This window comes from Rhinopithecus roxellana, chromosome 9 (assembly GCF_007565055.1).
Source record: "Rhinopithecus roxellana isolate Shanxi Qingling chromosome 9, ASM756505v1, whole genome shotgun sequence".
Taxonomy (NCBI): domain Eukaryota; kingdom Metazoa; phylum Chordata; class Mammalia; order Primates; family Cercopithecidae; genus Rhinopithecus; species Rhinopithecus roxellana.
Genome location: NC_044557.1, coordinates 62,826,779 through 62,838,823, shown reverse-complemented (window position 1 = coordinate 62,838,823; position 12,045 = coordinate 62,826,779). Strand labels below are relative to the sequence as shown.

Sequence of the window (12,045 nt, the reverse complement as noted above, 5' to 3'; positions counted from 1 at the left end):
AAGCAATAAAAAAAAGAAACCAGGATGAACTTGAAATATCTCAGGTCATCAAAGCTGAATCATTCTGAATCTCCACGCCCTTTATTGCTCATTGCTGTCAGCAGAGGTGGTTATCATGACAAGTTACATTATAGAAGAAAAAATTGAGAAATATAGTCTCCATATAACACACTAATAAAGGCAAACACAAACCCCTAAAATACAAAAGTCATTCCTGTTTGCAGTGTGTTATATGGTTTTATCAATTGTTTAAATCTTTCCTTATTATAATAATATTAAAATTACTTTGGTAATAAGAAAGGCAACCCATTATGCTAATATTTTTCTTGTATTAAAATTTGCTGTTGATTCTACACAGTGTTTAGTACAAATGCATCTATTTTGTCATGTTGACAATCTTCAAGAACTCAAAGTTGGGGTAAAAGTATCTGACTGAACATTATTTAAGGGAAGAGGACCAAATGCATGTGCTGACGTCAGCAGATGAACAGACAAAATTCCCAGTAAACACCTCTGGTTTAATCACTAGTGGCAGTTGAGCCTATTTATAATTTGAGATTTTAGATTTGTTGACTTTTTAAATATTTTGTTATTCTACAGTCTGATTTTTAAAATGCTTCCTCATGTAAAAAAAGGGTGTGCCTATGCAAAATAGCAATTGTAATTTCTATAATTATAAAGCACTAGTACCACAATGACCTACATTTCAAGGTTAGTATCAGTAAGAACACCTAACACACATTCATAATTTTATATTAACAATTGATTACAATGTAATTCATTTTTAGAAATTATTTTAAAAACCTTACTGCATAGGCTGCAAAATGAGATTACAGTCACAGAGAGTAAATATCTAACTTCAGCACTGTGGTTATGACTCGTGATATTTCCACCTCCTGGCTGGTCTCTTGCCAGGAGCATTGATTCACGAGTTGACTGTGTAGAGGGTGTAAGGAAAACACAGGCTAATCTAAAACTCAAATAATGACTCTTCTCTGAACCAAAAACTAGCAGATCAATTTCCTAAGATACAAGATATTTTCCCTATGATGTCTCATAAATTTGTTCATTTCCTGTATACTTGGACACTCTAAAGAAGAAGAAAAACAAAACCCAGAATTTGGAGAGGAACTCACTGTTTAAAAGTTCACCTGGCTGGGCGTGGTGGCTCACCCCTGTAATCTCAGTACTTTTGGGAGGCCAAGGCAGGCGGATCACTTGAGGTTAGGCATTCGAGACCAGCCTGGCCAACATGGTAAAACCGTGTCTCTACAAAAAATACAAAAATTAGCCAGACATGGTGGTGGGTGCCTGTAATCCCAGCTACTTGGGAGGCTGAGGCAAGAGAATCATTTAGAACCCAGTGGGTGGAGGTTGCAGTGAGCCAAGATTGTGCCACTGCACTCCAGGCTGGGCAATGAGTGAGACTTTGTCTTAAAAATAAAAATAAAAATAAAAAGTTCACCTAAGATCCTGAAGCATATGTAGAAAAAGTCTACCCTGACAGAAGCTAGATCCTTTCTGAGCCTAGGCAAATGCTGGATTTAAGTGTCTAGATTGAGGGGAGCTGTTAAATTAGCCCCATCATAGGTTTTAAAATTATCTAAGTAGCCAAGATTCCAAAAATGTGTCACTGGATATAGAAAGGCAGGAACTGATCAAGAAAATCAGTGGAATTTAGCACAGGGCTTGGCACATGAAAAGCATAAAATAAGCATTTATTAAATTAATGAGTAAATAAATTAATTATGAATAAATTAACCTTAACTTTTAAAGTAGTTTGTGTATAAGATGGGGAACTGCTTTCTCCACTTTCTCCTCTCTTCTTCCTCTTTCCCTTCTGATTCCCATTTCTTCAAATAAAATAAATGGAGTAGAACAGTTTTCTGGTTATACCTATATATGTATTCCTGTAATAGGGACTTCAAGGATATGCCTGTAGCTTGATAGCGAACAAGGGTCATTCTTTGATAATTGGACTGAACCCTGTGCAATGGAACTGCGACACTTGTAGTCAGTAGGGGTGGGTGGGGCTGTGAGATTGACTATGTAGAAAAAGCCTGCATGATTAAGGGGGCTTTAGGGACGGTCAATGTTAACTCTGCCCTAAAGTATTCAAATCTTCTGTACCAACGTGGGCAGGATCTTGAGAGAGGAGGGGACAGGAGGTCACTGAGTTAATTGTATACAAACAAAAGAAAGCAAACAGCTGTTTCATTCCTCTAAATAACACAGGCACATGCACTTCATACTCCATCCCTGCCCGTACTCTTCAGGAAGACTTTGGGCTCATCCCATGCTGGGGAATGCATTTGTGTGAGCATTAGGCACACAGGCTGGTGACTGGACACTTTGTTGGAGAGAATTAATTTCTGATGAGAGATAAACATGACTTCTAGCCTGCTCCCCTGAAAACAGAGGAAGGAATTAGTCAGGAACACTTTTGAAACCTCTTAGTAAGTTGTATTGAACAAGGTACTGTTGAGAAATTTTGAGTCTAGTCTTCAAGTCTCTATCTACTTTTCTGGAAGATTCTAAGGTAAAAACATAGGGCATGTTGCTTGCAATCACCCTGAAAGTGAAACATGCCATCCCCACACAAATATACAAATTTTTTAAACATCTGATAATGTCTTGTTTAACCTGTTGTTCCATATTAAACAGTTTGTGAGAGCCTACTGGGCCACAGGTTCCTCTGTCATTCCCCCTTTAAGTTAAATCACTTTCCTTCCAGTCTCTGCATAGTACTACTCTTTATCTCCTTCCAAAGCCCTCCACCCAAATCCTACACTATACTTCAGGATTGTTACTATACTAGAGTCATGTTCCCCAGGAACCATTTAGGAAAGGTTGAAATGCCTCAGAAGGTGACTACATGTTTGTCATGAGCTCTATACATGGAGTAACCTGCACTTCTGGCATTTTCCCAGGGACAAAGACCAACCAGTGGTGGAAACCTCACTGGTAACCTAACTCAGTTTGCTTTGCAGAAAAATCCTAACCTTCTAGAAGAAAGGATCCCCACCCTTGGAAAGAAATATTTTGTGAACATAGCTAAGTGGTTTCTCCTTTCTCCTCTTCTCTCCCGTCTTCTTGAAGATTGTATCTTCCTGTACTCTTCTGTAGGATTTTAGACTTCCCTCCTGAAGGCAAGATAAAGTTTCTGTCTATAGTGATAAATCATAGTGTTCAAAGTCTAATGGTAAGAGAAGTTGCCCATCATAAATTGTGACAATAGGCCAAGGACTTTTCAAAAATGAAGTGGTAAGAAGCTCCCACCTCTTCTATGCTTCCTGCTTCTTCCCATCCTGTGCTTTCAAGTGGGACAACCATGGAAGTTGCATGTTATATTAAGATATTACATTTTCTGAGGGAATAATACACAAGTAATTGAAATAAACAAAAGAGGATAAAACCTCAGGGGCATCAATGTTTTAATATCTTTGCAAAACAAAGAAACAGCCCAATTATCTAATTCCAAAATGCCACCGTATAAAAAGGGAAGGGCTGAAGTTGCAGAATGAGAATTCTGAGAAATCCTATTTTTTTAAACCTAGGGATAAAGAATGCCCTTCAGTATTGAATTGTATAGAGAAGGCCCACTCATCCAGAATCTAGAGGAAAAACAGAATTTAAATAGCAAGACACCTTTGCAGGAGTGTTGAAACAAACAAGAAAAAGTTTTATTTTGAAAATACAGTCTTTAAAGATAAAATTTGGCTTCCATTTTCCATATCTAGGTGCATCAAACAAGATCCAAAAACAAACAGAACAACAAAACAAAGACCCACAGCATTATGTACAGAGCTCTAAAATGAGCTGTGAATATCTACAAAAAACTAGCATATACTCTTTGTGAAGGGATGTAGTGTGTGGCTTTCTACAGTTCTCAGTCCCCCAGAAGAAGAGTTAACTCCCTGGAGCTGCAGGTGCAGTTGCAGCAAGGGAAGAGCTGGGGTCAGTGAAGGGCTAGGGGTGCGACCCCCCGGGTAGGAGACGTGGAGAAGTGTCTGGGGAGGGGAGCAGCGGCGGCACGGGACAGATCCTGGGCTTCTCTAGAAGTCCTGCCGCGGGGTGTGAGTCAGGCTGTGCCGCCGCAGATCACAGTTTCGCCTGAACACTTTGCCGCACTGCTCGCAGCTGTAGGGCTTGATGTCTGTATGGGTGAGAAGGTGAGTTTTCAGATTACTTCTCTGATTAAAGGTTCTTCCACATGTGGGACATTTGTGTGGAGATTCCTGTTCAGATGTGAAGCAAGCAAAGGATTAATCCTTCACACCACCACTGCACCCTTTTCAATAGTTTCTGTCTTATCGGTATCACAAGCGTTAACATAACACTCGCATGACAACAAAAGAGGGGACTTGCAGGAACAAATCTGTGCTCCTAATCCTCCAATCATGAAAACACACGTGCAGGCATACACAGAGGCCTGATTACACTGATAACTTCAGAGGTAGACCCGCGGCCACCTCGGTGGGCTTTGTGATTTCCAGCTCTTCACATTTCATCACCATGTCATAGGCAGGAAAAGGAGGAAGGAAAAACTCTAATCCTCTCTTAAGGAACAGCATTCTCCTGGGTAATAAGGCTCCTCTTTGCTGGAAAACTAAACTATTCCTCAATGTCCTGAAAGCTACAAATTATGAGCCCCCTGGGAAAGAGAACGTATGGGATTTCACTATGCCTCCATTATCAAAATTACCTTTATTTCCTCCTAAACACGAAAGCTTTAAATGCAGGGCAGATTGGATGAAAAAAATTCTAAAATTAGGGTTTATGATAATCAAAGTGGCCTGTTTTTTAAGAAAAATTAAAAAATGCTTTATGTTAAATAAGATTAATTTTATGTATTAAAATCAAGAGTGTTGCTTTCCCCCACCTAGAGAACTAATCTAAACAGAGCCTTTTATGAGAAAGAGTCTGCCACTGAACACCTTTTGCAAAGCAATAATGATAAAACGAACCAGCCACTGTTTTTAAACAAGAAAACAAACTTACCTGCATGTGTAAAGTTTTGTGAACTGCTAGAGTTCTAGACTGACAAAATCCTTTCCCACACTCCTGACATTTGAAGGGTTTTTCTTTGGAATGGATATACCTGAAAATTAATATAAGGTTTCATTGAAATAACTTTGCCCCATGATGAAGAGTTACTTTTAGCAATTACTTAAAAGGAAGTCGTGGAAGAACAAAAGAAACAAGATTTCCATTTATGTTTTTAGATTTTTTTTTCCTGTGTAATTCTGTTTATGGTTAATCTCAACAAACAGCTTCTCTTCAAAATATTCACTGGCCCGCGGGTTTTATCTACACTTGATCGCCCTCTCTGGTGTTTTCTGGAGCTCAAAACCCCGCTGAACGGGCCTTTCTCGGCCTCCATGGTTTTCTCTGGGATTTAAATTGGCCAAATCAGGATGTAAGGCAAAGCCGAGTTTAGAGGTGCTAATTTCAGTGAATCCCTTAACAGCCTCAGAGGATGGGTACAGAAGTCTCATCTCTGGGGAACAGCAGGTAGAGTCCAGAAAAGATACCCCTAAAAAGGTCTCCCCAACTCCTGAGAAGTTTTTACCCAAGGATAACACTTACATTATTGTATGTCTTCAATTGCCTTGTATTAATGCAGAGTTTAAGGTCGTGGAAGGCAGGTGGGAGTTGTTTGTAAATTCGGTGACCGCAAGACACCCCCCCCAAATACAGCTTAAAAGGTCCCCATGGCAGGCTCTGGGGTGCACCTGGGTGGGGGGGCGAGGGGCGAAACCCAACAGAAGTAGCCCGATTGCAGGCAGGACTGGCACCCCAGGGTCCCTCGGTTCTTCCTGCACTACTCCCCGGGAAGAGACAGGATAACCATCCCAGGACTAAGGCCAACGAATTGTTCCTGTCCAAGGCTGAGGAAAGGCCCTCCCTCATCCCAAACAAGAACATAGCAGGAGCCACTGGGGGGAAAGAAAGAGTAGATATTGGGAGTTAGCTGAACCAGGCTGAGGAGCGTGATTGAGCGTGTATTTTAGATCACAGGGGATTATAATGACACTTGGGATGTCTATCAGGACTCGGTGTGTCCAGAACAAATTCGCTTTCCCTCTCCAGGCCATCCTCCTTGCCCGCCTCACCTGTGATCCCGCAGGTGATCTTGCCTCCGGAAGGCTTTGTGGCAGATGTCACACGTGTACGGCCTCTCGTCCGTGTGGGTCCTCTCATGGATGAGCAAATTGTAGGATTTGGTAAAGTGTCTGCCGCAAAACTTGCAGATAAACTCTTTTTTCGTTTTGGATGGCAACCTTCCTCGAGAGGGCTTTCTGTCCGGAGTCAATTTACTGAGGCCCGAGATGGGGCTACCCAGCCCCGGACTCAGCTTGGTTAGGTCTCCCATCTTAGGTGGATCTTCTTGCGTGGCAGCCACCGCCAAATTGGCAAAGTCAAAACGGGGCCGGTCTTTGTGCAGGGCTGGGAGGACATGGGCAATGGCCCCCTGCTTGGGGTGGAATAGGTGGGTGGTAAAAGGCAGGGCCGGGAAGGGGAAGCGCGCGTCCACGAGGCCCTGCGCCGCCGCCATCTCCGTGATGGTGGAGCGGGTGATCTCGTGCACATTGGGATACCCCAGCGTCCAGTGGTTCATGTGCATGGTCTGTACCGCGCTGAGACCGTACAGGCCCTGCAGGTGGTCCACTGTGGCCGGGAAAGTATTCACGGCCTGCAGGAAGGAGTAATTGGTGAGCTGCAGCGACGGGTGGAGCGGGATGGGCGCTGGCAGGGCCTTGCTCCCCATTTTCTGGGATGCTGGGGGGCTGAGGGGACCACCCCTTTCTTCCAGGAATCAGAGGCAGGAGGGCGTGGGGCTCCGACAAAAACCCAGTGAGACAACAGCACGTAGAGAAAGCCCTAAAAATGGCAGGGAAGAGAGGGAGAGACCATGACTATAATCCAAGGTTGCTCCTTCTGCCCTCTGGCACCCACACAGGTTACCACACTTACCCAAGTCTCCCTCCCCACCCGACTCCAAGACCCCCGAAAGAAGCCGTGAGGGGACCTCCTGGCACCTGCTCAAGTCCGCATGCAGATCAGCCCTGGGCCAGAGCAAGAAATGTTTCACTGGAAAACGGGCGCCCAAAGGAAGGAAGGTCGGATTCAGACTCTGAACAGATACAGAGCGGAAGACTCCTCGGTCCCGGGAAAACGAAAGGCGGACAGCGGGGCAGCACCCAGCCCAACCCAGCCCACCCTCCCCAAGCCCATCAGGCGAAGCTCAGTCAACCGCAACGCCAATGCTGGCAGGCCGGGGCGAGCCTCTGTCGCCGCTGCGCCTCGGAGCTCCCGGGAACGGTGGGTTAACGGATGGGTGGTGGGATCCCACGCGCTGCGCTGCCGCCGCGCCCTGCGGCCGCCTTTCCCGCGCTTACCCGGACCGCAAGCCGGCGTGCAAGAGCAAAGCCGGTACGCTTCATCCTTCTGGGCCAGAGGGCCCTGGGAAGGGCTCGCCTCGCCCCGCACTGACCTCGGAGGTTTTCTTTTTCCTTCTCTGCCCTCAGTCCCATTTATCAGCGGTGACGGGCCGCAGGAAAGAAAAGTGACACCTCAAGGGCAGGATTCGGTCTAGAATCGCCCCCTCCTCCTCCAGGGGCTCTCCTCCCAACCCCCCACTAAGATCCCTTCCAGATGGTTCAGGCTCCCAGGGGGTGGGGTGGGGGCAGAGAACGTCCCTGAGGCTGGAGGAACCCCTTTTCCCAGACTGAGTGCCAAGCTCTCGGGAGGCCTGAGCTGCTTCCCAGTCTGGCACCGAGAAGCGACCCCTACATCCCTCCACCCGGTAGGCCCCAGGAGACCAGAGAGGAGAGAGAAGACAGGGGAGAGGAGAGAGGAGAGCGCTCCGGGGAGGGAGAGGAAAGGAGCTGCAGCAGAGCCGCAGTAGGCCAAGCACAGGGTAGGCCCTGCTGGCCTGCAGGAACCTTGTCCGTTGGCCTAGAGGTGAGTGCGGCTGTGCTCCCGCCACCAGGACACCCGGCCTGGGCCTAAGCAGGGCACTTCCCCTCTCCTCGTGCTCCCAATGGCAACACAGGTCTGATTTCAGACCCAGGTTCCCGGGAGCACCTCACCTACATTCAGGGCGGGCCCACATTCTCCCACTGCCGGCCCCTTTTTAGAAAGGAGTTCTGCCAGCTCAGGGGACCAGGGCCTTCCCTCTGCCAGCCCCCCAGGTGTAGGAGTCAGAGCTAAGCACCAGTCTGTGCCACCAACCGCCAAGCCTGCCATTTGAACCCAGTGGGAAGGCAGGAGAGATTCCAGCCTTCCCTTCCCACCCAACCCCTTCCTGCGCCTAAGTTGTCCTCTCCAGGGTGTTGTGAAGTACTGCCTGTGGTTCCATCTGTGAGCAGACTTAGGGGGCTACGCTAATGACAGTGCGCTCTGGCAAGGCAGGATCTGGCTGCCTCTGCGGGGCCCACACCTTCTTCTGTTTGGAAGGGCTCAGGGACAGAGATTTATTAACGAATCCCTTCTGCTTGGTGGTATGCGGTCTGGGAGTTCAGGCTAGGAGTTAATGAGAGGTGTGTAACAGTCAGAGGGTCTCAGTCAGACCATTCAACCGCAACTGCAAACCCCCATTAGTAATCAACTTTCCCACCACAAATCACAATTATTTTTGCTCAGCGGCAACCCTCTTAGGGAGGCAGGAAAAAAGGATTCTACTAACATTCCTAGTAATCTATCTGATTATTTCCCTTTCAATTAAAAATAATAAATTACACTCTTATTTCCCTTTGTATAATGAGGATTTTCCAGAGATTCAAAATATTATTTTTCCCTTCGTGTTGAAAAGCAACCTCTTTCCCGTAGAGAGGAAACCGAAATTATTATTTGGGTGTATTCCCAGACTAGATTTCTTAGAAATAAATACAGGAGGCAAAGCACAACTCCCACCACAGGGTGTATGTGTTGAGGGGGGGAGCGGGTGTGGGGGGGAGTGGTGTCAGCTAAAGTACTGTTGTGACCTGTGATTTCTATTCCAAAGGCACAGCAAACTCCGCCATAAAGGTTACACTGCCACAAAGTTGAGTGCCATCTTCTTTCCCTTTTCTATGAATGGTTTATAACACAGAAATTAATGACTAGTATATTTCAGGTTCATGTTAGCAAAAAAAAGTGCTATTTCATAGTACCTGTTTGTTTTAATTTGCAGAGCATATAGTTTCTTCATAGGGGAAGAGCAAACCATTGGTCCTTTTGAAACCCTTTTACAAACAGAACTACCTTAAATATCCACCAATGGCTCTTGCCACAACTAATTAGGAAGGTTAAATTTCCATACTCCCATTGAGTTGCTGGAAATGTATGTCAAAAGAAGTATTTTAAGTGAATGCAGAGATCCTAAAGTACTTTCGTTTTGTCTAGAGCTGAGCCTTGTAGTTCCCACACTCCCTTTCAGGAAATAACAGCGATCTTTTTCTGCTGTCATTTCTCCACCGTCCTGTTTCAGACCACTGGTTACTTTTAATTTTGCAAGGAAATAAACCAATGAAAAGGCATAAATATGTTGGTGGAGCTGAGGCTATTTTTCTTTCATCAGTCTTCTTCACAGGAATTTCCAGGCATGTGGAGAAATTTTGTAAAATTTACTTGACTGGCTGTCAACAAGGGAGATGTGTACACACTTAGTTCAGTGAAGCTTTCAAAACATTGGAGAATAAAGTTAAGAAGTAACTTGATAGGGAGTTTTGCTCTTTGGTAATGGTATTATTACACTGAATTATCTAAAAATAATATACAGTCAGGGTTCATCTGCTAAAACCTGTGCATTGGTATCTGAGAGAAATGACTGATGGTTGGATAGATAGGCTCACTGAATTTCAGCCCAAACCGCAGTAGAATTTTATATAAATTAGAGAGCTATAGACTAAGTAGATCAAAGATCATTAAAAAGAAAAAAAATTGTTTAAGGACAGATTGTTAGGGCCAGACTGTATCAGGTGAATAGAGAAACGGCTGCGAATTTCCTGCCCCTTCAGAGCGCCTCTGCCTTCCCAAGGAGTTAATTAAATTAAGATGCCTTCCGCATAATCTAGGTTCTGTTTCTCTCTGCTCCCCTTGCTCCCCCTGCGTGAGTAATTTTCTTGTTCTGCTCAGGACTGCCGTTTGTTTAGCAGAGAAAGTGGCTGTCTGCGCCCTTTAGCTTTGGGAAACGCCAGCCCCCTTTTGTTCTCTGCTAACAGGTAGGAAGACAGATCGGGGCTCCCTCCACAAACACCTTTTCCTCGCTCCTTCTTTGTACAACTGCAACTCCTTTCTCACTTGCCATTTCTCGGGAATCCGAGCGTTTAAGCCCCCGGGGAGTTTGCTTTTGGCCCCCCCTCAGTCAGGACTGGAAGGTGGGAGGAAAATTTAAAAGCCAGCACAAGGTTGACAAATTACCGAGAACTGAACTATTTCCCTTTTGAAATGCGCCTTCAGCGTCGCTGGCTGGGCAGGCACCGGGTGTCCGGGCCCGTCCACGCTGCGCTGCCGCGGCTGCCCCGGGACGAGTCGACCCGGGCTTGCTAGGACAGGGGCAGAAACACCATGGGGTTGTGGGGTTTGATCTCAGTGTACGTCGATCGGCTTTTATAAGAAGTCTTGCCGACCGCTTAGATAAAATATCCCAAAACAAAACTAAGAAACCGTACGTAGAAGTGTGTGTGGCTGGGTGTTAGCTGGGAGTCGCGTGCCAGGGACCCAAGGAAGTGAGAAATACAGTGCCCTGGGATTGCATCCCCATAATCTATTTTCACATCTAAACTGGGGCACACCAGACCGAGAATCTGAACGCCTCTTGCACCCCCAAACCCTTCCTTCCAAAGGGCGGCTACAGCCACTTCCCAGTGCGGACACTCACCTCCCGCAGAAAGGTCTGCCTGCTCAGCAGCGCTCAAACCCGGTCCAGGCAGCGAGGCGCACAGCTTGGAAAGGTCATTGAGTCCACGCCTGGCAAACTTTTTTTTCCGCGCGGAGTCGCAGGAGTCGCGGACATGATCTGGAGGACGCGAGCAGCGAAAGCAAGAGCAGATCCACGTCTTCGTCAGAGTCTGTGGACGCGGACTGTGTAAAGACCCGGGGTGCTTGGGGCAGGCGTTCAGCGCTCGCTCAGAACCTCGCTCTTCCGCGAACCTCTCGCTGCCGACTCCAGCTGAGGTCGGAGCCCACAGCTTTGCAGGGCCATCACCCTCCAGCAGCAAGCACGCCGAGCTCCGTCCCCGCCCGCGTCCCTCCCCAGGCTGCCCCAGGCCGGGAGTCGTGGGCTTTAGTAGCGGCCCCGCCTCCCCTTCGGGCGGGCGTCGCGCAGCCAAGCGGGGCCCTCAGCGCCCTGGCTCCGCCTTCGCGCCCGGCGTCTGCTAATGGTCCACTCTGTTTACTTGTGTTTGGATAGCAACTAAGCCTTAAAGGCACAGGTTTGCTCGAGGTTTCCCTCGAGCAGCCGTAGGTGACTCAGTTCAAAATTCACATACAAACACAATGCCCCCCCCTTTTCTTCTCGTTGCCACTTTTCCTTATAATATTAGAAACTCAACAACTGCTTCTCTGCCTCTCAAAGAACCTGCAGAGAATCCCAAAGGGCATTTAGTAGTTTTATTTGGTGCGCTTGCCGGCTTAATTTGCACATCTTAACACGTTCAATACAACTACCTTCACCCTAGAGTAAAATAAATCAGTTCTAGACTGTATTCTCCAGCATAAATCACTCTTTCCCCAATTTTGAACAGCTTTGTACATACTTTTGGTCAATTATGACTACATGTATAGTCTGCTTTCGCCTGCTGTTTTCTAAACGAAGTTTGTTTACAGAGGTGGCAATTGACTAATTTAGTAATTACTGCAAAGACGCGTGGAATGCCCCAGGAGAAATTTCTTCCAATATTTAAGCTTTAATCGGCAAATGTTCATTTCATACGCAGTAAACCAACTTGGTTAAAAGAGTGGGCATCTGCAACCCATTGGCAAACAATAAAGAATCCATCTGGAATGGGTGAAGAACATTTTTAAAATTTAGGAAAATGCGATTCTAGTTTTTCAAAA

At 46.3% G+C, this 12,045-nt stretch overlaps 1 protein-coding gene across 2 annotated transcripts; it reads right to left on the bottom strand.

The window, feature by feature from the left end:
• Positions 1–3,661: 3,661 nt before the first annotated feature.
• On the bottom strand, positions 3,662–11,287 carry OSR2 (odd-skipped related transciption factor 2). 2 transcript variants are annotated; one of them, XM_010385615.1, is made up of 4 exons: positions 10,868–11,287; positions 6,117–6,885; positions 5,002–5,101; positions 3,662–4,156 (listed from the first exon to the last, which is right to left on the bottom strand). In XM_010385615.1, exons 2-4 carry the CDS (start codon positions 6,770–6,772, stop codon positions 4,082–4,084), a joined length of 831 nt encoding a protein of 276 aa, XP_010383917.1. In that variant the 5' UTR covers positions 6,773–6,885; positions 10,868–11,287; the 3' UTR covers positions 3,662–4,081. The 2 variants fall into 2 exon arrangements, with proteins under 2 accessions (XP_010383917.1, XP_010383916.1); XM_010385614.2 differs by having other exon boundaries at positions 3,662–4,238; positions 10,868–11,264.
• Between the last annotated feature and the right edge of the window lie 758 nt (positions 11,288–12,045).